At 47.0% G+C, this 26,368-nt stretch overlaps 1 protein-coding gene across 1 annotated transcript in view; it reads right to left on the bottom strand.

The window, feature by feature from the left end:
• SFXN5 (sideroflexin 5) overlaps positions 1-25,714 on the bottom strand; it is an 80,842-nt gene extending 55,128 nt beyond the window's left edge. The window contains exons 1-5 of the mRNA XM_010151832.1: positions 25,619-25,714; positions 9,376-9,402; positions 8,068-8,122; positions 5,815-5,840; positions 1,630-1,683 (exon numbers count right to left, since the gene is read on the bottom strand). Of these exons, the coding sequence (XP_010150134.1) occupies positions 1,630-1,683; positions 5,815-5,840; positions 8,068-8,086 (99 nt within the window). The 5' untranslated portion in view covers positions 8,087-8,122; positions 9,376-9,402; positions 25,619-25,714. The remainder of the gene's footprint in view (positions 1-1,629; positions 1,684-5,814; positions 5,841-8,067; positions 8,123-9,375; positions 9,403-25,618) is intronic.
• Positions 25,715-26,368: the final 654 nt, after the last annotated feature.

A 26,368-nucleotide genomic window follows, 5' to 3' on the forward strand; every position in this document is an offset into this window, starting at 1 on the left:
CCAGCCTTGCTTTGTTGTTTCATTTAAACAATAATAACAACCACAAAATCATCTTGCCAATATGTGCTGGAAATCTGTCTCAGTTTTCCAAATGTGGGGTTTTTTTAACCCCCACACAGCTCATATCTACAGTAGCAGGTCCATAGGACCCGTTTCAGCTAACCTGAAGCATGCACGTTTTGGGGACCAGCAACAACTGCTCCTGTAGGGTCCAGTGCTTGTTAATGCAGTGACACACATCATCCCTAAACCCTATGCTACTTACCCAGATGAATCTCCTTCTCGGAGCAATGTAGACATTCCACTCAGATGCCATCCCTAATCCAGAGTTAAAGGCATCTCTGGGTTGAAGACATCCCCACCACCCGTTTCTTGACTCCATCATCTTTCCAGGTAACCACCTGACACCCTCCCAATCTTTCTGGGTGATGTCTCTCTAGGCTGCTGCTCCTCCTACTTGTATTTTTCAGAAAGGAGTAACCCATGTGCCCTTTAGCGGGAATGGTGGAGGGAAGCGTTTAAGAACCACTTGTCAAAGCCTGGCGGGCTTCGGTTGCTGGAACTGCCTGCTATGACCTCCCTCTCGAGCAGGCTCATTTGGGTTCTGCATTTGACATATTCTTTCTAGTTTTAAAAGGATTATTTCACCCTTTTAAAGCTGAAAGCTTCTCCCAGCTACGCTATGAGGGTGGGAATAGGAGCTCCAGGTGACTCCAGCCACTATCCCACTCCCAGCATGTAAAGCCATGGTCAGAACTTCCAGCTAAATCCACCAAAACACCAGTTACTGGCACACACCGATTCATTCTCGGTTCTGCAGTTCTGTCTAACATCCCAGGCAGATCCCATTCTGCTTTGGTACTTCTTGACTGCATAATTCTCTACCATCGTTTACACCGGAGACAATAAAAAGACATTCACAACTAAAAATACGCCTGAAAATAACGTGTTCTTTCATTTCAGTCAGTGCTAGATTTATACTTAAGTGGGGTGTTTACTACGGATGTAACTCATTCACATGCACACTTCCTCCCTATTCTTAATTCCCGGAATTTTATTAGGGAAATAACACCAACAACCCTCCCCACATAATTTTTTTCCCCCAAAGTCCCTGCAGCGCACTGAACACAGAGGTTCTTGCCTTTGCAATGCGCAGCTATTCCCGAAATTCCTGGGCACGGGGCCTCCCTTTGCACCCAGCCTGGTGTACACGTTGCACTCCCAATGGGAATTCACCAAAGAAGATCCCAACTACTTGACAGGGCGTCTTCAACACAGCAGATAGGTGAGCTTCAGGGCCCACATTTTCACTGAGGCACAAACTGTGCAATCATATACAAAATGGGTCCAAAAAGCTGATTTTGAGATTCCAGGCTATTTTATGTCTCCCACGCAATGGCACAAACTGCTGGGTGCTGGAAAGCAGACCCAATAGTTTGCTCACAGCCCGTTCCAGACCTACCAAACCTCTCCCTGATTACCCAGCCACATCATCTCCCCATTAACTAAAGTGCTGACAGTGCAGAAAAGCCGCATGCATCCCTTTGTCCTCTAGACACAAGTCAACCGCTAGTTCCCTTTCCACCACGTTCTCCACCCATTTGGTGCACAGTGGCAGACAAGTGTTACCTGCCAAAAAACAGTGGATGCCAGCGTCTGGTTGGGTAAGAGAAGACCAACAACCTGCAAGAGAAGAGATTTTTCACATTAGCAAGTGCATTGTTGGCTTGCCCTCAAACAGCAAGTTTATTGCCAATGACTTGGATAAGTTCTCTCAATTTATGGCTTTATTTCATTGTAGTTATTAAATTTCCCTTCAGCCTATTGTCTCTCAACTTCCCAGTGGTGAAACCAGGTAACGTAGCTGCCCGTGAAAGCTTTGCACCTTTAATTACTACTTGCAACGCATCTTGAAAAGAGTCTGGCGGCAGATACTCTCCAAAGACTAGTTCATTCAAATATCATCAATTCCTTCTGGAGTATCACTCAAACATTGCATGGATGCAAGAGTTCAAAGTTGTTACTTTTGGCATTGAAGGGGGTTTTCTTATTTTCCTTTGGCACACTCACTGTTTCCAGCACAAGAAAGAAATCCGATTTGAACATCTGAAGACAGGAGTGCCACCTGGAAGCACATGTGCTCCTGTTTGGGAGCCCGATTTTTGTTTTAAGAGAACTGTTGGTGTGTCATACTCCGAGCTGCAAAAACTCCTCCTTGGGTTATGAGCTCGGGCTGACGATCGCCGTCTCCCAGAGGCTTACAGCAGCCTGTCCCTGCACATCTGGCCATGGTGGGAATGGGAGATGCCACAGGCTTTGCAAGATCACAGCACCTGAGGCCACACATAGATATGTCGCCTATACAGTCCCGAGAGCATCCTTGGGCTGTCTCAGTGTACCTCATAGGCACACCCTCTGCAATTCCTTAAAGACCCTGTCTCTTACACACAACACAGCACTGCCAGATGCCTTCCTGCTTTGTTTTATGGCAATCTGTCCTCTTAAAGTGTAAGAAGCTGAAGGAGTGGAAAGGGGTGCAAAGCAAGTGGATTCTCAGTGACAAACCCAATAAACAGGGACAGGAAGATGAATTCTTGGGTAAGAAACAGGTTAAGATGAGATACTTCCTAATGTCATTGTCCTCTTCTCCCATCCTGCACCTTAAGTGTCTGACAGTTTCTGAAGAAGTTGGGATTCTTGTTGCAAAATCCCACTTGCATCTTTGTTAAGAGTACAGACACTGAATAACTCCTCTTAATTTAAATATCTTTATTTTCAGGACACTCCTGTCAACTGAAATGTCTTCGAGGCATCTGGGCAAGGCTGTGAGTTCATTCCCATAGACAGACCGTCTTCAGCACCATATTCTTTAAGTTTAACCCTAAAGAAGCTGAGAAGAAAGAAAACTTCCCTGTTAGAGGACAGAGAGTCTGCCGCAAGGAGGGATAAGCACATCTGCAGCAGCATCAGTTGAAAAGGAGGCAACTTCTACGCTTGAGGACATAAGGGAGAAATAACAACAAACAAAAGGGTAATAGGGTTGGGAGGCCTGATTTCATTTACATCTTCTTTCCTTTCTCCTCCTCCTCCTCCAGCTTTTCCTCCTACAGCCTTTCGTGAAGTTACAGCTACTTTGTACGCTGGCCGAGCGCCAATCTGTGCAAGTTACACTAATTTACTGCTTCCATTCAATATGTGGATCTTGTCATTAATTACTCCGCTGCCGGTCTTAGGCAAACGAATTCAACAAGCGATGAACCTCCTCACCCCAGGGCTGACTTACGGTCCTGAAGCCAACGGGCTAATGAGGCTCCGGAGGAGAGGGAAGACTGCAGGCAGCTACTTACATTGTCAGCTGAAGCTGAGCGCCGAGAAAAAAAAAAGAGGAAAATAAATAAATAAAAAAGAGCACCCAAAATCTGTATGACTGAAAGAGGCACGTTTAAATGCAAACTCTCCATATGTGCAAGAGTCTGTCAAGAAATGTACAGTTTCACTTTTAATTACTGTCAGGGGAAAAAATAACTAAGAAGGAAAACAAAATAAAAAAGGCTTCTCAACACTAGGAAAGTACTAGCTACAAGATTTAATTGCCTACGAGGTGTGACCGGCCCTTCGCTGGCCCCAAAGGCAGGGCTACAGCTGCCGCTCAGGCATTCATCGGCTCTCGGCAGCCTCGCAGCGCGGTCGCATTCCGAGCTCTCCTCCTGCAAGCCCCAAGTCCTGCCTTGTGCACCAGCAAGAGTCATCCACAACCCCACACTGACCCCCCCGTCTTCTCTGTGCACTTCAAAACCCCCCCAAGACTCCCTCATTTTTAAATGGCTGGGGAAAATGAGGTGCTTCAAGCTGTGGGTGGCAGCTGGGAAGAGCAGCACTGCTCCATCCTCACTGCCCATGTCTTGGGCTGAATTTCCTACATGCCTATCAGTCTTTGTCCCTGGAGCCTTGGGATGAAACACAAACCCAGAGTAAAAGGCTACAGCCCAGCAGCCGTCCTGTATATCTCATCCCTACAGGGAAAAGAGATAATGCGAGCGGCTGGATGTGCCCCCTCCTGGGCTGAAACCTAGATGGGCAAAGAGAGATTCTCCCTACGTGTACGTATTCTCCATCCGGTCCCCACGCCACCACTGCAACCAATTCTGGGGCCGAACCATAAACCTGAGCACGGAAAGGACAGAGTCTAAAAAGCATCTTGGGGAAAGAATAAAGAGCCACGGGATTTGCTTGTGTCAGGGGAGTAGCTGCTCCGGCCAGAAAAGAAACTATTATTTTCAGGAAGACTTTAATCCCTTTCACGATGAGCTAAACCATACTGAATTGTTTTGGATTAGCTGGAGGGGGGGGAAAAAACCCCACACGCGGATACAGGCAGCCTCGTGTACTGACTGATAGGCAGCAAACCTGTTAATACATAACCTGATCGCGCCTCTGCTGGAATCTGCGCGGGGTGTTCAACTGGCCCCCCCAACAACCGGGACGATTAGCGGGGGCGCAACGGCGTGCCGGCACGGCTTTGCGGGCGAGGACAGCCACCCTCGCGCAGCCAGAGCCCACCGCAGGCACATTAAGTCTCTCTTGAGGAAATCCCATCCCCCTATGTGAAATGCAAGACTCAAACTGTTTTTATGCTAGAGCAGGCTGCCAATTTTGTCACTAAATTTCACAGATCGATTGGCATAAATGTTACATTTTAATTTTAACATTTGAAACGTTTGGGTTTTTTTTTTTTTTTTTAAATGACAAGAGGTTCCAGTTTATCCTTTACAGCTAGTGAAATTGGGCTCATCTGACAGCTCTCAGCTCCTCTGACAGCTCTGGATTTGGGCCGATTTCATTGTCAATTTGATCGTTAACTCATTTTTGTTTAACCTTTTCTTTCAAAATGCCCCATACAAAGTTACCACCAAACCCTTACGCGTGACAACAAATACCAACAGCCGCCACGGTTTCTGCCTCTAGGTGCTAGCAGCCCCGCTACCGCCGCCTGGGCAAGGACCGTTACCTTTGGGCGAGGACTATACCAGGGTCCGCTGGCTTTAGGAGGATTAAATTTAGCAGATTTTGCTCCTTCAGCCACTTTAATAGGCGTGATCTAATAAGCTGAGCCAAGAGCTGGCAGCTAGGAGGACCAACTACCTTCTGGCACCAACTTCGGGCAAAACCGTGTGCCTCGGTTTCCCCATTCATAAAATGGGGTTAATTAATCTTTCCTGCTCCTGAAAACAAGCTGAGGTTTCACCATTAGGAAGGAAGACAGAATTATCTCCTGGCTTTCGCTGTGGAGAGCCCCCAAATGCTTACAAATTTCACCATCACAAGCACAAACTAAAACCGCCCTCAGCAATAACCCCACGGGAAGCACTCGCCATTTTAATTAATCAAAACGAGAGCGCACGACACCAGCCTCGCCGTGCTGTAGCTCATCACGCTCAGGAAGCAACTTGTAAAACACGCAAATGAAAACCAAAAAATAAGTGCCCAAAGATGAAATCCAAGAGTTGCAGAAGTTGCGTTTTGCAGGCAATGAGCTCGTCTTGGTCTTCCCTTTCCAGAAAGGAAGGATAAGGCTGAAGATGTTGCAGGGGGCTGGGCGACCCCCCCTGAACAGAGAAATAACCTGGAGCACAGCGGCAGTAGGGCAGGCTTTACACGACGAAGGCCCCGCCACCATGCGATGGGAAAGGTGGAAACCCTGCGTGAACGCGTCGCGAGGAGGTAAGGTGGAACCGGGAGAACTGCCCGCGAGTGCTAAAAACTGCATTTCTTGGTACTCGCAGACAAAGCAGGGAGAGATGTTAAAATACTTACGATAGGTGTTCCAAAGGGAATGTAACCTATTAAAAAAAGAGAGATACGTGCATTTTAATAGCGGTTTTGGGATGGAAAAAAATTACATCTAAGAGATCCACCAGTTAAGGGCAGAAGCCACACCTGGCACGGCGGGCACCACTCGCTCCCACCAGCTCCGTACCACCACGGGGACATCCGTGAACATACACCTGACACACCAAACAACAACAGGCCTCCTGGTTTTTTTGACTGATCTCCTTCACATCCTCTGTTTGCTTCCCTCGGGTTGCGGTCTAAGAGTTTCCCTGAAAGTTATCATAGAATTGTTTTGGTTGTAAAAGACCTTTAAGATCACCAACTCCAACCATCAGTTGTAACATGTAGACCCTAAAGCTAACGCCGGTAAACCCAGTTGGTGCCAGTACACGACACTAGAATTCGGAGGGCATTGTGTTGTTGAGCAGGGCTGGGCAGCCGGCAAAACTCACATCAGCAGAAGCTGAGGGATGACAGCTCAGACCAGGAGCTGCTCGGCCCAGACCGGGAGGAGCGGGATGCTGCCACGGCAGTGCTGAGCTGACCTAATGGCTTGCTGCCACGGAAAGGGGGAGATCCTGCCCCCCTTCCCAGGCTCAGTCACACAATCTGTTCCCTCCCTCGTGCCAGCGCTGTTGCTCACCAGACCCTCCCACAACCTACCCTTGCTAACCCGGGAGAACACTCTCCAGCTTTCTGTGCCCCACGTTGAGCCTGGTCCCACCAGGACAGCGCGCCAAAGGCACGCGTGAAGCCACCGACATGTCCAGGATCTGAAGGGGCCAACGAGAACGCTGGGGGGGACTTTTTACAAGGGCAGGGATTGACAGGACAAGGGGTAACGGGTTTAAACAGCAAGAGAGAGATTGAGATTGGATAGCAGGAAGAAAGCCTTCCCAGAGAGTGGCGGGAGGCAGTGGGACAGGTGGCCCAGAGAAGCTGTGGATGCCCCATCCCTGGAAGTGTCCAAGGCCAGGCTGGATGAGGCTTGGAGCAACCTGGTCTAGTGGAAGGTGTCCCTGCCCATGGCAGGGGGGTTGGAACTAGATGGTCTTTAAGGTCCCTTCCAGCCCAAACCACCCTGTGATTTATGACCTAACAAGCTGCAGAGCCCATGCCAGTTAAGGAGCAGGACCATACCACCAGAGGTGGGACCTCCCTCTTTCACCATCTGCTTTATCAACCTCTCCACTAGTGACTGTATACCAAGAGAGCTCATTTCTTTCCTGGGTCAGTAGAAAAAGAAACAGGGTATAAACTGAAGAAATTATAGTTGCATTATGGAGGAAAAAGGGACTATTTTAATCATAGGTCTAAGTTAAAGCTCTCTGTATTAGAGAGAAGCTTTTACCCCAAATCTTACGGAGCGCCACAAAAATCAAATGCTTCACATTTTTCCCCTGCTAAGTCTGCCAATTTTTATGCTAATTATAACTCATCTCTATGACTTCCACTAGAAGGTCTCAGTGCATTTTACCAATATTACTGAATTAAGCCTCATGGATCCAATTTACAGTTAGAAAGGGCGAAGACCAGAAAGGAAGAAAAACTATATAAAAAAAATGCAGAACAAGGCAGGAAAGCAGAGAGTCTTGGCTTTTCTCCCTTCCACTTCACCCTCAACATCATCCTTCTTCAGAGAAACGGAGAACAAAACCCCCCAGCTCTGTTATTTTTCCCCTTTCCCCAGTACTGAGGTGAAGATGTTTCCGACGCAGAGGTAGCTGCAGACCTGTGCGTGGCAGAGGGACACCCCGAAATGGGAAGGAGGAGGTGACAATTTAATAATTAAGCAGCCCAGCTAAGTCATGGACAAGCTGATCCTTCCTGAGGTCCCAATGCCGTGGCTATTAAGTACCACTGAACATGGAAAAATAAGGTTTAACCTATTCTCTCCTGGAGAGTAAAACTCTGAGCTGCTCATTGGGCATCAAGCTTTGTTGTTTACTACAATGTTAAAATGCCTATTTTACTTCATTTTTATTATTTTAGTGATGGATACCCCAAAAAAGCCAGCAAGGATATTAGCTTGAAGGAAAATATTAAGCATTCGATCTCGCACAGGCATTTAGGATCCTAATTCTCTCTTGCAAAAGGATTTTGGCATTTGAATTACTTTCTCATCTTGGTCTAAATGTTTACAAGATGCAATGCAAAAACAGGAGAAAAATAACGACCACATTTTGTACAAATTCCCTGTCAAATTAATGATGGCCCAATTGGGACATACTATACCTGACATTCGGAAAGGCATGAAGATGGTCTCATTTGTGTCGGGATGGATGATGGCCTGTAAGAGAGTCAAACGGAGGTGGTGAAGGCACGGCAACAGTTGGCAAGGCGCAGCGAAGCCAGCACTCAGCCTCTACAAACCCGAGAGTACAGGGGGACTTTGTGTGTCTCGGCACCCTCCTTGCTTCTGCAGCTCCGACCAGAGGCAGTTACTGCTCAGCAGCCCCCACAAAACCTCCTCCTGCCACTGCTTGCCCCTCTCATTAAATCATTCAGACTAAGTTACTAATTTAGAAGTAAATAATTTGATCTGAGATACAGAAAGTGGCTCTTCATTGGTACTATAATGTCCCCAAAGGCCACCCACCACTGTACCTGAACCCCCGAGGGGGAAATGCAGATTTAGGAGGGGAAAAGGGCAACCTGTCTGCTGTCCCTGCCTCTTTTCAGCATCTCCAGCTGAATATCCTGGCTGAAACTGCCCTATGGAAGAAAGGGAAAGCCCTTGCTGTGGCAGAGGGATGGGAGGACAGGACTGTCTGCTCAGGAGGCATCAAGGGTGTAAATCACTTTATGCCACTCGTAAGGACTCATGTGGCTTATCCACGGAGGGATTCGTCCTGGGGAACATCTTCCCCGTCTGCACGAGCCCGCACAGCACGACGCAGGAAACCTGAAACATGGCTTCAGGATCTGGCTGAGTCAGGGTAAAAACAGGCAGGTGTGGTCCGCTACGGTTGTCACCATAAGGGTGACCCAAATAAAATCCTCTTGCGTGCCATGTGATTTGGATTTGCTGGATAATTCAGTCTTCATGTGTACCCGCAGCTTCTCAGCCAAAGGTACCAACCTCCATGGAAATCCTAAATCTGTTTCACTCCCAAACAGACAACAAAGCTCACTTGGCCCATTTTCACCAAATTTTACAACAAGCCCAGGAGGTTGCACAGGCATTGACTGACTGGGGTTGGAAAATCAATCCCCAAGCGATGCGGGACTGCAGAGGAAGAAGGTACGACACAGTTACAAGCCTTACCAAAGAACTGTCAAACTATTTTCAAAAGGCTGGAGACAAGAAATCTCTTGACTAGACAGGAAGGAGAAAATGAAGACATCAAAATATATAAATACACCAAAAAAAAAATCAGACTCTTTGGTGGCAACAGTGTTCTCTGCATTTACATTTCTGTGGCAAGACAAAACAGCAATTGGCAAAGTCAGTAATGGAGAAGAGGACAGCATCGCTTAGCAGAAAGGAAAAAAGCAGCAACAGTTGAAAACAATAGCGAAATATTTAAAGAAGCTTATTACCTGCTTTATTTTTTGAGCTCCCCACAGCTAGAAAAATAAAACAGAACATTGTATTTAAAAAACAAGCAGTGTACTTTTATACCAAACCCCAAATATTCAGCTTTTAGCTGCTGTAGTAAACGAATGCGAGGGACTGCTTTAAAACAGGCTTGTTTTCTGCATCCTTCCAGGATGTATTTAAAGATCCTTTACACACACCAGGCTCCTTCGAATCTGCGTGGCCAGTGAGACCAGCAAGGCAGAGAAGACATTCTTTAGGGAACTGAACGGTACGAAGAACAACAGCCAGACTTCACGCTCTGCTATAAAGCTTTACAAACGGAGAATTATCTCGGTAACTCTGCCGCACGTAGACCTCATGGTAAATTTAGCACAGTCTCCCCTTGGATGAGCTTCCTGTGCAAATCGAGGCTTGCTGGAGAACAAAGGTGGAGCAAGCCCTGCAAGGAAATATAAGTAGTATCTCTTCAAATAAAAGCTGGATTCAGGATAAGCCAGCCACTCGCCTTCATTTTTCACGAGAAGGGAAACACACCGAAAAATGCTCGTGAAGAGGAAAAAAAATTAAACCTCATTTAAAACTCTGCTGAGCGCCTGCTGTTATTTACTGGCTGTAATTCTGCAGCATCGAAACCCCCCAAATCGGGCTCAGACAGCGGAGATCCACGAGCACGGAGGAACGTGCTCCTGCGTGAGGTGCAGGTAGAGCTCATGAGTAAGGGCACGACATCAAGAGATGCCCTGGCAGTTGCATAAACCCACCGTTTGCTCACTGCTTAACAAAGCCAGAGGGTTTGCCTCCCTGAATTACACCTAAATGCAAATGATGATTGCCGAAAAAATCCCCATTTTGATGTATATAATTCTAGGGATGGATGAAAAACCAAGACTCCTGTAAAATATCACAACAGATCATTGCTTTTACTATTAAAAACTCTTCCGTTCAGCTCAAGTACGGCTTCGACTTCCAGGCACCGGCGTGCGTTACACCCCTGTCTGACAGCCTCCCGTGCTGTCTATTTTTGCGCTTCACGCAGGTACTCGGAGCTGCTAAAGCCATCCTTTAACCTCCGCTTCAAGACAGCGAAAATACAGGATCCATCTGAGCCAGGAGACTGGCTGTTTCGTTGGCAAGGGGTGTTTGCCAATCTTTTAACCACCCTCGTGGCTCTTGTGCATCTTTCCAATTTGTCAACATCCTCTTGAGTGGAGGACGCCAGAAACCAGACAAATTATTCCAACAGTTGTACCAGTGCCAAACCAAGGGTAGGCTAACCTGAGGAGCTCTGCTCGTGCTGCTGATAAATCCGATGGCGACGGTAGCTCTTTTCGCACCGAGCGCTCACCATCACCCACCAGATACCTACCCGAGCACCGGGCGTATATCCTGCTATGCAGGCATTCGCAGTTAAGATTTTATCATTATTATAGCATAAATTACGTATAAATCAAGCCCCGTTCCTCCATTCTTCTTCACCTGAAGTTTAGTGCCTTCCCCAAATATCAATCCATTAAATAACCACTGGAATAAGATAATTACTGTATTATAAATAGCATAAATTGACCCACTGATACCAGCAACCCCTGTATTTCACTCTGAATTCGACTCTCACTCCAGAACTGAAGTTCCATGATGAACTCCACTGCGTGCAGTGAGTTACTGGAATATCTAAATGTCACGGGCTGATGCACATATCCACAGGGCTCTTTCCTGAGGAAAATCCCCCTTTTTAAGGAAAATCATTATTCTCCATTTTACAGTTGAAAACAGAGGTTGAGGGACACGAAGAGACAATCTTTGAGGTTGGCAGAGACAGGATGTGTCTACCCTAAAATCCAAAGGGTGGGAGGCTGCATGCCCAGACAGCTACCAGGGCTTTTCTCACCTGCCTTCCCACTGGCTCGAGAACTTCCATGGGGTGAAAGTGGAAGTCCTGAAGCTGTGGGTGACTATTCAAAGCATCCCAGCAACCCTGTGGGTGCCCGGGTCTCGTGTATCTTAGATGTGAAATGAAACCACAGGATTTTCCTCTCCAACTGCAAGCACTGAGACTAGCAAAAAGGAAGAGGGATGGTTTCTGAGCCAGCGCTATGGCTTTTTTGGTCAAATTATCTAATTTCATTAATTGATCCCAATATTTATGCATTTTCCTGCTGCAGCACAAATATTGTTAGAACATGCGATTTCATTACTTCTCAGAAAGAGACTTTACAAGATGCACCTGATGAGTCACCTAAAGATTCTGCCAGCTCATTTTCACTTTTGTATCCTCTAATTCATTTTCTGTCTGCAGCGTTTTTCAGTAGCTCCAGCACTCTGACGAGTCCTGCCGGCTGAAGGGCTCGTTTCTGAGAGCAAGTCTCTGGTTCTGCTGGGGATTTCATTCACGCTCTCTCCGGCCATCTTCGAGAAGCAGCCAGATTTTGATCTCATTTACGCTAGCGTGAATCCAAAGCATCTTCACCGGAGCAAGTGGAACGACTCCAGGTTCGTGCTCAGTCTAAGTTAGATTTAGGTACACAATCTCTAAAGATAGTTGGTGTATACTGGGTGGGCCTCCTGGAATAGATGACCTTCCTTCACATCAGTTTGGCTCTACATTACCGGCTCAAAGCCACACAGGGGTTTTGCCACCATTCAAATCTGGGTGCAAGAACCAAACCTGCTCCTACATGGCTTTACACTAAAGCAGCCCAGGCTCTGCTTCATGGAGATGTCCTTCACGGTCGTGGAAGAATCAGCTCCAGGCCCGTTTGCGAGCGCTCCCAGAATCAGCTTTTCAGGGCACTGGACTCATGGATGAGATTTCCATCCGTTCGCCACAGGATTTTGGTTTTTTCTACAATTTTTCGAGATTGAGATCCTCACCCATTCGCTCACCACCCACAGCAGACCGATTTAAAACCCTGACCTCCTGAACTGAACCCAGTAGCACAGAAATAATACGTGCTTATGACGTTTAAGGAAGGGTACCAAAGACCTCCACAAGCTGAAGAGAACCAAAGCTGCGGGAAGGAGCTGGAGCCTGGAATAATTCCTGGGGAGTAGATCTGATCTTTGGTTGACAGGACAATCATTGCCATTCCTTATTTAGCAGCAGAATCACAGCTCAGAGATAGCTTTCCAAAAAAAGTCTTTATTTCAAGAATATATCCAGCCCCAAACTATTAGCTAACACCTGCCACCCTAAAAACAGTACAAAGGGTACCAGTTATTCTTAAGAGATTAACTTCCCTGCTATTAAACACAGTGAGATTTCATGGTCCTAGACTCAAAGACGGGATTTGGGTTTTTTCTCCCGTGCACGAAGTTTCACTCCGATTAGAAAACCGCGTTTACAAACTGTTCACCCTTGTTTACAGCAAGCTCCAACGCTGCTAAAACAAGCGGCCAGCTCTACCCTACACAATCAGTGTTGCTCTATCCAGACCACCTACTACAGCGCTGAAGTTGGCCTCAAGTGCCTAAGGTCAGGAAAGCAGTGACAGATTCGCACTGCCCACTCCCATGGCATTGCCAGCAACCCCCTCCCCACACTCACTCACTGGAGGCACCGAGGCAGACTTGGTGTTGGGAATCTGTAATAGATGCTCTAACGCTTCCCTGCCCGACCCTACGTGCCGACAGGATCCGAGTCCCTCGCACAACACAGCAGCAGACACTGGAATGATCTTACATCCACGGGTGCGTGCTCTGGAAATGCCACGTCAGGAGTAACTCTACGGAGAAAAGCCCTTACTGGTTAACACGTGCAATGACAAGGCACAGTTATTTTCGGAGAGCTAATGAGGAGTCACGTGGTAGATGAGCCCCATATGTAAGAGAACACACAGTGGTTTAAGTCCTGCAAAGACTAAGTGGCCTACCTGTGCTAGACCTTGCACCATCACCACTCAAAACAGTGTGCAAAAGTCCCCTAGTAAGGACAAAGTTGAAGAGGAAATCCTCAAAATGAGTGGTTTTAGTTAATTTATTTCACCTGTCCAGTCCAAAGTTTCATCTCAAAACCTGCTTGTCCCCTTCCTGCTCCATCAGGGAGGTTCTCACCCTTTCACGAGATCCCACCTGCACCCACGAAATCTTGATTTTAATAAGGTAACAGCCAGGAGTTTGCACTCCATCTGAAACTGCCAGGAGATTCACGCTCCGGGAGTTGCAAGGTTTATTAAAGTAAAGCTTAGGTTATCTCTCCCACACTGAATTCCAAATACTGGGTGTTGGGAGCAGAACAGGTGATGCAGCAAAGCTCGTTCTGAAGAAGAAAAGCACGCTGCTTTCGGGCGTGTGGCCACTCAGAGGGACAGCCTCCAAAACCAGACCCCCTCTCCAATAATACCAATTGTTGAAATTATATGGAGCAAGACACCAGAGGTGGGACTCACCCCTCGAACAGATGTCCACGACATAATAAACACCTACTGCAGCAAACCCTCTGGATTCCCTTTACGTCAGTGGGCAGGAAACAGGCACTTCAACTCACCGCAGCAGGACGACCAGTGCAGGCTGGACAATCCGCACTCTGGAAGCGCTTGCTTCTCTCCGCTGACTCTGAGATGGCACCCACATAATTAGTTCCAGCTCAAATTGGGTTTAGCTTGACGGCTTCCCAACAGCTGAAGGACACAGAGCTGTTGGAGAGTCCAGAGGAGGCCACGGAGATGCTCTGAGGGCTGGAGCCCCTCTGCCATGGGGACAGGCTGGGAGAGTTGGGGGGGTCAGCCTGGAGAAGGGAAGGCTCTGGGGAGACCTTAAAGCCCCTTCCAGTGCCTGGGGGGAGACACCAAAGCTGGGGGGGACTTTTCCCAAGGGTCTGTAGTGACAGGACAGGGGGTAAGGGGTTTAAACTGAAAGAGGGAGATTGAGATTGGACATCAGGAAGAAATTCTTCCCGGAGAGGGTGGGGAGGCACTGGGACAGGTTGCCCAGAGAAGCTGTGGATGCCCCATCCCTGGAAGTGTCCAAGGCCAGGCTGGATGAGGCTTGGAGCAACCTGGTCTAGTGGAAGGTGTCCCTGCCCATGGCCAAGACTGGGACTGGGTGGGCTTTAAGGTCCCTTCAATCCAAACCAGTTTGTGATTCTATGTAAAAACACCCCAAAGCATAAAGCATCTGCAGCTCATACCAATTTCAGCCTGGCCTACAAAGATACAGTTCCTTTGGATTCCAGTGGGAATTTGAGGAAAGTTCAAGATTTTATTTTAGAACTGTTAGGATCCCGGACTTCAGCATTACACTTTTTCCAAAGAGATCTCTCACAAACCTAGCTGAGCAGATCCGGTCCTTCCGCAGGGCCACCAGCCTGAACCAGAAGTACTCAGCAGCAGCTCCAGCCCATCCCATCAGCAGGGTTAGCACAGACTGACCTTCATTATGAGGTAAAACACCTTGGAAAACTCGCAGTTTTGCCAGCAGTACCCTGGGACAGCAGTACCCTGGGACATTTCCATTCGCAGCCCTTTGGCAAGAAGGTAGAGTCTGCAGGGAACGCAGCTAGAGGAGAACATCCGCCCATGGCCTCACCACGGAATCCCTGCTTGGCGAAACAGGAGGTCCATCCCAGACAACTTCTCATTGGTATGACTTCTCTATTATTTCACTATGTTTCTGAGATTTTTTTATTGTGTTTAAGTTTACAGGGTCACGGATGAAGACCTCCCAAGAGCCCGCACTGGCACTGTCCAACAGCACTACATTTCTCCTTACTGCCTTCCTAGTTAAAGGCATTTAAGGTTGTTGGTCCACTCCAGGCAGCATCCCCAGAACCTCTTAGCAGGTAACATGAAGACAAATAAGTATCTTTTTTTTAGTATTTCACTAAAATTAAACATCAGTGCCAAACTCAAGGCAGTTTGGTGCAGCCCAACAGAGCTACAATGTGTTCTGCTTCGCTCTCCACCCCTACTCTTCCCCCTAAGAGCGTGATCACTCATGCTTTGCGTGGCTTTCTCCCACTTCTCTCCAGCTTCAGTCCCAAAATCCCACTTCTTGCAAAGTGATATTTAACACAGGAACAAGCGCACAGCACAAGCTGAGTTAGGGCTGAACGCTTTTCGCAAGGTTTATAGATTTACAGTGGTGGAATCCCAGACCTTTTGGTTCCATGTTTAATGTTACCCAAAGGTCTTAAACCTGACTGATGTGCCTAACCCCACCTGATAATATATATGGAATCTGATGTCTGGCTTTAGTGATTATTATGGAAAATAGGGTAACATAAACCACTGTCTACCCATGCTCCCCAGTAGGAATTTCTCCGATGGACCTCTTCAACCCTGCTCCTAATAATCTGTAGGTTAAAAAGGTTTTAGCTCTAAGGAGATAAAGCCCAAATGACCCAAAGTGTGGGATAAATCACAAGGGGTATCTATCTATACGTTTTCTGCCCTGCAGCTGGTACTGAAATAAGTCAGTAGAAGAGGCACCAGAACACCACTCTTCTTGGATGCCGATGGAAAACTCCTTCCCCGTCCTAAGCATTGTTGAGTCACCAGCATCATGAGCTGCTGCCCATCTGCAGAGCCATACAACCTTCGGACAAATGCACACGTTGAAGGGCATCGGCTGAGGTACCTGCCTGCCCCGCAGCACGGCAAGGCAAGTGCCTCGGCGCTGGGAACCGGACTGGAAACCAGTCCAGTGCAATACGCAGATTTACACAGACACGAAGCCAAGTGTAGGTGGAAACAGAATCAAGCCCCGACTGGTAAAAAAAGACAGCACTTAAATAACACTTTGCAGCTTTGCAGCACTCAATAAACATTAACTAATTAATCCTCACAGCATTCCGCTGGAAAGACTTCAGCAGAATAAGAAGCCCGCACAGAAAAACATGACTTGCACCAGGGCTGCAGACAGACTTCAATGCCACCACAGGGTTACAGTACAGCTTTGGGAACCAGGCTTGCTAATCCAACTGGGTCACCCAAGATCAGGTGGGATTCAGCTCATTTTAGCCACACAGAGTTTACGAACCTAATTCAATTTGTTATCTAGATGTGGATTTAGATAAACCCTCTTAATCCTCAAACATGAGGTGAAGCAAAGCCGGTCTGTAGCTGGGTAAGACCATCAACAAGAGCATTTAGCATGGCTTTGTTAAGGTGCTGAACCTACGACACTTCCACCAAGCTCCCTAGGTACCCGGCCGTCTGGAAACGATGCCTAAAATGTTTGACCCATCTCAATGTCAGAAAGAGTATTTAGACTGTAGAAGAGAGAAGGTCCAAGTTCAGCCCCTGGCCCAGCAAACAGGCTACTTTCCCGCAAGGAAAAGGAAGCAGCAGGACAACAGATATATCTACCTTTTATCGTATCCTGCAAGAGACCAGGGAAAAAAAAGAGTACAGTTTACTGCAAATGGACCTCTTCGCTCTTCATCAACACTGTTAAGAAAAGCTATTATTCTCCAAAAGGGATGCTGTTTAGACTCTGATAGATTCATTGTTCTCTGCTGTGTCTGGGACAGCATGAGCGGCTCTTCCCGCTGCTAACATGATTGAAGAAAGAACACAGCAATAAATATATGCCCATTAAGCTGGTGAGCCTCTTTTCACTTCACTGATACTAATGGGGAAGAAATGAAACAGTTTCAAAACAGCAAGTTGCCAAAACTGCATTTGGAAAGGCTGAAGAGTGAGAAGTCACAACTGACACACCACAGTTCATGCTCCGCCAACGCTCGCAGGAAGGGGCTGGCTGGAGAATAGCAAGTGTCTGTCTCCAAGGGACAATCTCAAAAAGCTGCATTTTTCCTCTCGCTACAGATCACTCCGTTTGCGTTTAATTTTTTAATTTGTTTTTTCCTTCCTCCAACCACCCCCTTCACGCTGAAGGGGTGAAGCTTTCAGGGTAGAGTTTCTAAGGGTACAAAATTGGGCAACAGAGCTGTCACTCTGCCGGCCTGATTCCTAACGAATAGATATTCAGGCACCTTAACATGCGTCTATAAGTAAACGGACAGATTTCCAACAGGAATTCTAGAGACCTGTGTTGGACCAGATGAGCTCCTGAGGTCCCCTCCCAGACGAAATTAGCCCTCGCTCCTACGGCAGACCGAGAGGGAGATCCGGACGGATCAAAAATCTAAACACCTCGTGTCTCGGAGCTAGAAGGATTTTACTCAGCAAATCATCCACAGCTCAAGATGTTTAGTTTTGGTCTTATAAAACCCAGATTAATTTCCTACCTCCATCACAGACACAGATTAATTTCCTACCTCCTTCAGCTGCTCAAACTGGTACATGTCCCACACCCTCCCCATCCCTCCCCACAGAGCAGACAGAAAATCTAGGGAGCTGCTCAAGTCAAAAAACCAGATTAACTTCCTACCTCCATCACAGACATACCTTCAGCTGCTCAAACTGGTACATGTCCCACACCCTCCCCATCCCTCCCCACAGAGCAGACAGAAAATCTAGGGAGCTGCTCAAGTCAAAAAAAATGAAGCATTTTGGGAGTGGGGGAAGGGAGCTTTAGTTTTTATTAAGATCAGCTCTCTGAACCAGCTGTGCCAGTGCAAGCGAGCAAGGAGGTGGGAACACATGGCCGGGAGGAGAGGAGGCAGAGACGTGGCAGTGCTGACTTAGATCAGCTCACGCTGCCATGGCATCACACTTTCCCTCGCAATATTCTGGGCACAGAACAAGTTTGTACCAGTTCACAGATAAAGTTCGAGGAATGATAAATGTAATAGGTTCCATCTTTATTGTGGGTGCACATTTGAGGACAGTCATCTCCGTACGACTAACAGCTGCATGTGCACGAGGGTTGCACTGAGTTAATTACACAAGTTTTTAAACCTCTTATTGGCCCCACGCTGGCGTTAAAAGAGAAAAACCTTGCGCATCACTCATTCTGGAGAGCCCTTGTTCAGTGCAGAGGAAGCACCCTCAGATACTTCTGCTATTCTGTGGCTCTTTACCTCTCTCTGCTGGCAGGCCCACAGGGAGAAGCCGGGGTGCCAGTCGGCGATCAGGACCGAGGGGAGGTAGAAGGGGACGACGAACCTTCATTGCCGTATTTCTTACGACTGTGCTCTACGTCTTGTTTGGACACTAAGGTTTTAGGACAGAGTGGTATGAGTCTACAAATGGGTAAATCAGGGCTCTGATCCTGATTTGTTCACGTGCCTAATATCGCTCCAAATACTGAACAGCAGCAGCCCAGCTGCTATTTGGAATGGTATTAGGCTGATGAACAAGTAATATTCGGCTGATAGCTCAGCAGCTATTTCTACCCCAATTTCAAAGGCAAAAATGATTCAGCGCACAACGGAAAGGACATGTTTTGCTGGGCATGCCCGCAACATGGTTCAAGTATGGAATTACTGCAGGGAATCCTAGCAGAGAAAATAAAAGTATAAGGCTTTTTAGGGGAAAAGCTGAAAGAAAAGAGCAGCCTAAGGTTCATGATGAAATCTCCCCAGCACTGATACCTTTCTGCAGTCTCTCCAAGGCAGATCTTTGGTGCCTCAGCACTATTACCCACATCCGATGTTCACCGGCCGTTAAAAGGGCTTTTCTGCCATGCACGTTTCTGCAGCACTGAGCACACACACACAAATCTCACACAGTAAAAAGCAGCTGTGTCGTAAAGCGGGAGCGAATTAAGTCTCTCTGTATCTGATAGCCGCCGAGTGCTGCTTCTCTTAACTTTTACCACTGCTGACATGCCAGCATCAATCTGTTCCTCCAATCTGTGCTGGTCTGTTGGACAGGTTGGGAAAGGGACTCACACACACAGATGCAATCCTACTAATCAGTGAAAGAAGCCTGAGGATAAAGGACAAAAGCCACATCGTTATGCCCTGCAGTCAGTACAGCCTTTTTGGTTTGAGGCTAAACCTCAGCACCGACACTCCCAAGCTAGAGAAAACGTCCCCTCTTAAGCAAGCTGGCTCTTCAGTCTTGTTTATCAGGCTGATATTTTTACTGCCCCTGTTTTTTTTAGGCGAAAGTATTCCCTCAAATGAAACCTTTTTACTCCAGTGGAGATTCCCTCCAGGAGGCAGTTTGGGGAATTGCCTGCCCTGTTTAGAATTGGATATGTTACAGTCTATACCTTCTGCTGCAAATTGGCTCCCAGTGCACTTGTGTGTGTCATTTTCACCTACCCACTCGCAGATTGCACCAGCCACCAGAGCTTCGTGCGAAGGGCCGGATCCTGCCAACCCCGGGAGCCGCCGGCAGAAACCGTCATTAACAACGGCTTGCGGCAGTGGGCTTTAGCACATCTCTTGCTGCAGAGCAGTCTGTAAGGAATGCAAGCTAAAAAGGTTGCTTAAGCATAACGAAAGAGTGCTTAAATGAGGAGAACAAAGTGCAAAGAACACACGAGAGAAAGAAATCCTCACGGAAGGGTGATCACACAACAGTACCTGGGGCTGGAAAAGACCGGACTTAAGTGACAACTGAACCAGCTACTCCCATCAACAGGAATTCTACATGTTTCCATTTTTCCCCACCTTCTAAGGATCCTACTACTTCTTAGGTTCCTCCAGAACCAGGAGAGGAAAGGGGATCACACCATCAGATGACATGCTAGCACTTCCAATGCACTTGCCCTCTGCAGCGGGACCACGACGGATGCAGGCACCAAACAGAACCAAGCAATAAAAGTTTACTAAACTCTCCAGTTCTCTTGAAGTTTTCACAGTAAATTTTGTATTTCCAAACCATTATAAGACACTGGTGTTTCTTCCATCACACAGTTTTGGATCTGTGGGAGTTCAACCATCCAACGCGGAGACACACAACCACTAAAAAATCCCTCACTGGGAGACCAAACCTCCCCAAGGCCTTCAGGGCATATGTCCCCCAGCCATGCTCTCCCGTCCTGTTAAAATATCTAACCCAAACAACCAAGAGACCAGAAATACACCCCAAACGGTCGTGTTCCCAACGTCTCATTTTGAGAAAAATCACGAAATCCTAAAAGCCTGTCAGAGAGGGGGATTAATTAGGGTTAGGTATTTCCACTACACGGGGCGGTTTGGGTTGGTGGGGTTTTAACAAGTAGAGTTTGAAACACCCAACTTCATATCTAATAAAAACCAAGTCTTCGTATCTAAAATTCAAAGAAAAATTTGGGTAAATAAGCGAAGCTGATGAGGTTGAGTTTGGAGCATGGTTTTTTGCTCAAACACACAGCACTGAAGAAATACTCATCAAGCAGCTATTTGCTCTCTGTTTTGCTGAGCACATACTTGATACACCTACAATAAAAATCATGGGTTTACAACACTTTTCCAGCATAGGAAAAAACCCTATAGTTTCCCCCAGTAAAAAGCTATCAGCAGTCTAGCAGCTATTGACAGTTAAGAGATCAATTCTTCATTTTTGCTAATGATGCCAAAGAAATAAGTTTTTACCACCTTGAGTTAATGGTCATTTTCCCCGAGCAGTGAAATCGCTCCAGTTGAAGAGCAAGTACAGAGCTACTGGAGGAGAGCAAGAGACCTGAAAGTGGAAGAGATGTAGGTGTTGGCAGTGCTGGTGTCCGTGAATCATCTCAGAGAGAAAAAGTGGAGCGAAGCAGCATTTATTCTGGAAACTGGCTTAGAGAACGCTCATAGGGAACTGGAGAAAAGTATGATTATGGGTCTATTTTTTTTTTTTTAGCTGATTATGGCTCTTCAGATGTTTTTTTTTTTCTTTAGATAGTCCATAATTGTTCCATTTCAACTCATTTTGAAAAATCTGCTCTGAAAATGTAGAGTGAATCTTTCTCTTCTGCAAGAACCCTGTCAAGAAGATAAGTGTGGAGGAGATACTTGACGTTACATAGCTTTAGGCTTTTATATTTTCCATTTTTCATGTGGTGAAACCATTTCAGATTGTGCTGAGCTGTTGTTATGCTTTCAGCTACTGCCTGCCATCCTTCATGAGAACCACGAATTTCTGAATGAGGAAAAAAAAAGGGAATTTGAACACTGTCAAACGCACCGTACCACAGAAGTGGATCAGTCAGGAGATCAGTGAAACAACTCTGTCAAAACAACTTGTCTTCTTGATCTCAAAGCTGATATTTGGAGGGGAGGGGGTTGGGTTTTTAGAAAGCTAATGCATTAAAACTCTGCCCAAACTTATTTTTAAAGGCTTCTAAGTTGATCGTGATTTTAATTCTGACTATGAAGCCTAGAAGGCCACTCAGGCATCTCTTCTACGCACGTGCCACACCAAATCCACGTCTGAAAAGCCTGAGGGTAGCAACTGCATCTCTAAGGGGCTCTGGCAACCAAACCTGAATCAGCTCTTAAAGGAAGGAGATAAAGTTGAGTGCTTCTCTCTTGAGCATCACATGAAGTTCCACCCAGCCTTCTGGATGAGTAACAGAGAGAATTAGCCTCTCGCAGATACAACTGCGTTACCACGTCAGATGAGCCAAGTCACTACTTCAGTGTGCACTTCTTGCCCACAGTGTACACGAGGTGATTAGCTCTGTTCACACTCGAGGAGGGGTAAAAAAACAACAGTCAAAACTCAAATTCTCTCTCATCTGCTGGTCTTCTGCCAGCACGTGGCAACTTCATCAATGCATCAGAGGTGGGTGAGACACTCTTATCACCTATGTAAAATATCGGACGGCTCGGGCTTCTATTCCAACATCAACCCATGCGTGTGAGCCACAAAGTGGGCACCTCTCCAGAGCTGCATCGAATCCCTTTCCCGTATTAGCACTGGAACAACTGCAAATTGTTAACACCTTGTAGCCAGAGTCCATTCTGCAGATAGCTGTGCACAGAAAAGCCATAAAAATGGTGGGACTTAGCTTTAAGAAAGCAAAAAAAAAAATAATGTATCTCCACGCATCTTTGGCTCACCGGTAGAAAATTCGGGGCGATATCTACGCAAGTGAGATGTTTCTCCTCCCCCAAAGCAATCAACCGGCGCATTGTATGTTCTGCAAACACCCCAGGAATTAAGGAGGCACTTAGAGCTGTATATATCTGGCAGGCTTGTATTTAATTCCACACTGGCAAGCTTGCCAGCTACCCAGATCTCCCCGCATGCCCCCCTCCACCTTTCTGCCCTTGGAGTTAGAAAACAACCGATGCTCAGAGTGCCAATTTGACAGGACACACCGAGAGCTGCATCCAGCCCTACGTCCCCCATGCAGAGCCAGCAGTCAGCCCTGTTTCCATCAGATTTACGGTTAGATCTTCCTCTCAGAAGAGGGAAGGAGAGCATTGGGCTCATCAGTGTGAGAAATACCCAATGCCTGATGTCACCACAACCTTAGCATTCAATGAAACCCCATTCTGAGCCTTTCAGTTCTTCGGTAGAAATGGTCATTATTGGCAAAGCTGGAAGTTTGGTGTTCATTTTGTGACTGCAGCACAGCAGTAAACACAAAGGCAAAACAATACCATGTGAGCTGCATGACCAGAAGATGCCCCAAGGGATGGAAACAACGAATGCCAATAAAAGACTACAAAGATCACCTTTGACGCAGAGAAAAAGCACGTAAGAAGATCTGTGTGTGCAATGATTAACTGCAGCTTTCAATTCCACAGCTTAAAACCACAAAGTAATGCCCTCCTACGGGAGTTTTTCCTGAACTGGTGGCTCTGCTTGAGAAGATAAAGATATTCAGCCCTTTGGTGATAATCATGCTCTCACAACAGATAATCGACAGCCACAGTTTGAAGATTTCACCTGCTTCACTGCAGCCGTTTGCAGGCACGTAGTTTATTAAGGTTCATTCAAGAGCACACTGGGGAGAAGAGGAGCATTCAGACAAAAGGGACTTGAGGTTCTCAGGCATCCCTTGAGGCACATTCACCATCATGACCCAAAAGCTGGCCAACCCATCATGCCATGCTGGGACGCTCCCGCTTAACCTGGTCAGAAGTTCCCATTCACCTTCACCCAGATGGACCACAAGAGTGTGAAGCAGCATTTGATGCTTTCATTGCCCAATTTAACCCTGGTAGCTCAACCTCCCGTTTCATTACGGCCAACCAACCCCAGGAGCGAAGAAGGATCTGCTAGCTTCGTGGATCCTTTCTCCAAGTTAACAAGGCAGCTTCGTCTGCTTCAAAATTGCAGTTGCTCCTGTCCTGCTGCAGCCCAAGCACTGATTGTCATCTGCTTTCAGGCCCCTTCCATCTTTTTAAGAGTGGTTGTGGTATCCTGAGTGAACACTCAAGTCTCACAGCCTTGCTGGGATCATAGCTTGCACACCTCTCCCTGCAGTTGGCTTAATTAACATGGTAAAGTTCAGTTAAATACAATAGCAAGCTCATGCTGCAATTCCACTGGGAGAGCTACACTATCCTGCAGTCAGCAAAACTACATAAACCCTTCTAACATAATTGACACTGTGATCAAAGTGATCTGCGTGAAGATTTTACTAAAAAAAAAATTATTTTTTACACTGATGTGCTAACATTTCTCTAGGAAAGGCATTTTTGACATCATTTTCTCCCTCCTCCTCCACCCGATACCTTTATTTTACACTTAAGACCCTCCAACTTGCACAAGAAGGTTCACCTCCCGCGTACGCTGTCATGCCTGAAGGAAATGGGAAACGCGGTACTCCTGTTCGCTCTCTCAGCACGATTCTGAATGAACTTGGGGTATTTCCTAGGTTTCTCACTAAGCAAACCCAAAATGTAGGTCAAAAGTCTGCGTGGTTTGCGACAGCAAATGACTTGTATTTCATCTGCCTGAAGGCAGATGGGAACTGAGTCATCTGCTGCTGCATCATTCTTTGCTTTTCTCCTTTCCTCAACCCCGGGTTCTTTTTTTCTTACCATCAGATTACAGTTGAAAGAACACAGTGACATCAAAAGACCAGGAGAGCAATGCCTCCTACTGCATACCGTGCAGCGAGGGGTACTTCCTCTTTGTTTTTTGTTGAAGCCATGCCTCTCCCAAAGCAACACCCACTACACAAAGACACTTTCAAAAATGAAGGCAAATCTCAATTTTCTTCAGTTACCTGCTATATTGTCTTTCATGAGAAGGAATTATCACATATGAACCGGGAAATACCCCATAAAAGTGGTTATCTGAAATACAGGGCGTGGGAGAAGAGCTCTCTGCCATTTCCATCACTGTTCACTTGGGAGATGCGCCGGTCCTTCAGCAGAGCCACTTCTTACGGCTCCTGAAGCCGGTCTACCCATCAGTTCACGCTGTTCTTTATGTCACGCTAAATTACGTAGGATTGAAGTCTTTTGGGCTAGCTGCACAAACACACACCGCAAAAAACAAGGCCCTGTGTCGGCGTTAGGGTCAAATGTCCACACACGGACAACTCAGGAAGAGTTTGGGGTAGTACCCACAGAAGATCGATGATCATTGTTTCATGCTACCGATGTGGAGGGAAAAGGCTCACAAAGCAGTCTAGCCCCTCTGCAATACTCATCTCTGCTTCCCAAAGCTTCATGTGTTCATATAGATGAATACCAGACCAAAGTCCAGGAAGCAGGACTGACAGGGTCTTGGAGACATCACCCAGCCCATCCCTCTGTCCCAAAGCAGAACCAAGTTCTACCAAAAATGACCAGCATCTCTCAGCAACTGCCTGAACTCTGCTAAAACCTTCGCATCAGTGGGGCTTCCACAACCTCCTTCAGCTTCCATCCCAACACCAGGAACATCACGCAGCAAACAGGACCACTACTGATGGTATAATCTACAACACGAGGACATCCAGGGGGTTAAGTAGCCCAAATAACATTTTTTTCAGAGAAGGAATGGCAATTATTATAACAAACACAGTAGGAGAGGGGTCTGCTGCAACACAGTTGCCGGTAGCAGAACCTACAGGACTGACAGCAAGGTTTCCTTCAGCTGAAAGAAGAAAATTGCCTTTTTTTAATCTCGCAAGGACACTTTGCAAGAGAAGGAAAAGCAATAGGGTTGGCCGCAGGCAATCGACAACTCTGCAAGTCAGAAACCCCCAACTTTCTACTTATTCTAAGTAAAAAATGTGTATCCTTGTCCTGCCAGCCCCTTGCTATCACCTGTGTTCAGCAACATTTATAACGTGGGAACTTCAGAACAACCCAGCTTCACTGTAAGACACCGGCAGTCGAGCTGCAAGGGACCAGGAGCAACGCTGCAGCAGTCAGCAATCGGCTGAACAGCGCCAGTACGGGACTTTACCAGCAGAAATACCAAAAAAGCCCCGTAGTAGCGCACCGGACTGCAGACGCAGCCTCAAATGTCACCTCACCCTCCCTCCTTGAGACTGCAGGAAGTAGAAATTTAACACAAGGCTTTTTTCTCTTACCTCTTTGTTGGTGACTCCTGGGGGCAGAGTCCCGTGTTTGTAATCCTCCAACAACTGCACAGCTTCCTTCAGACGACTCTGCAAACAAAACAGTAGCGTGGGCTGTAGCGCTTGTCCTGCACTGAACTGTTTCACTGAAGACAATGAATTTAAGTTGCCGAACGATAACTTCTTTTGTGCAAACCTTACGATGGGTCCTTTTAAAAAAAGAAGGATGGATGGATGGACACTCTCCCAGTGATGCCAACAGGGAAACTGCTCAGATTGCAGACCTGACAGCTCCCACGCCCTCCCAGTACATGTACTGGGGAGGTGTAGCTGAAGGGAAGAGCACGGTGGAAGCCTGCACATGTTAAGCATCACCACTAAAACCTCAGCACCTACTAAAAAGTTCCAAGGCAGCAAGTTTCACCCAACCTCAGCGCAGCCGTGTAAAGCAGAGCAGCTCCACCGGACCGAGCGTGTAACGGCGCGAGAGGCACCGCACCAGCGCCGCTCTAACTGCGCGCTGAAGTTCAAGTCAATTTATCCGAAATACCATGACATTCTCATACACTTCAGGTGGAGTTTGGAGTGCTGCTACGCTCAACTGCTGACCTGCACTGCCCCGTTGCGGCACCTGTTATACTCTTGTTCAACGGGGTCTTCACACCCGGTTATATTCTCTCTAAAAACACCGTCAGTCATCAGCACAGTTAAAGTTACAATCCCACTATCACTAGAGATTCAAATAAATGTATGTGGAAATAA

This window comes from Eurypyga helias, unplaced genomic scaffold (assembly GCF_000690775.1).
Source record: "Eurypyga helias isolate BGI_N326 unplaced genomic scaffold, ASM69077v1 scaffold11425, whole genome shotgun sequence".
In the NCBI taxonomy this organism is placed as follows: domain Eukaryota; kingdom Metazoa; phylum Chordata; class Aves; order Eurypygiformes; family Eurypygidae; genus Eurypyga; species Eurypyga helias.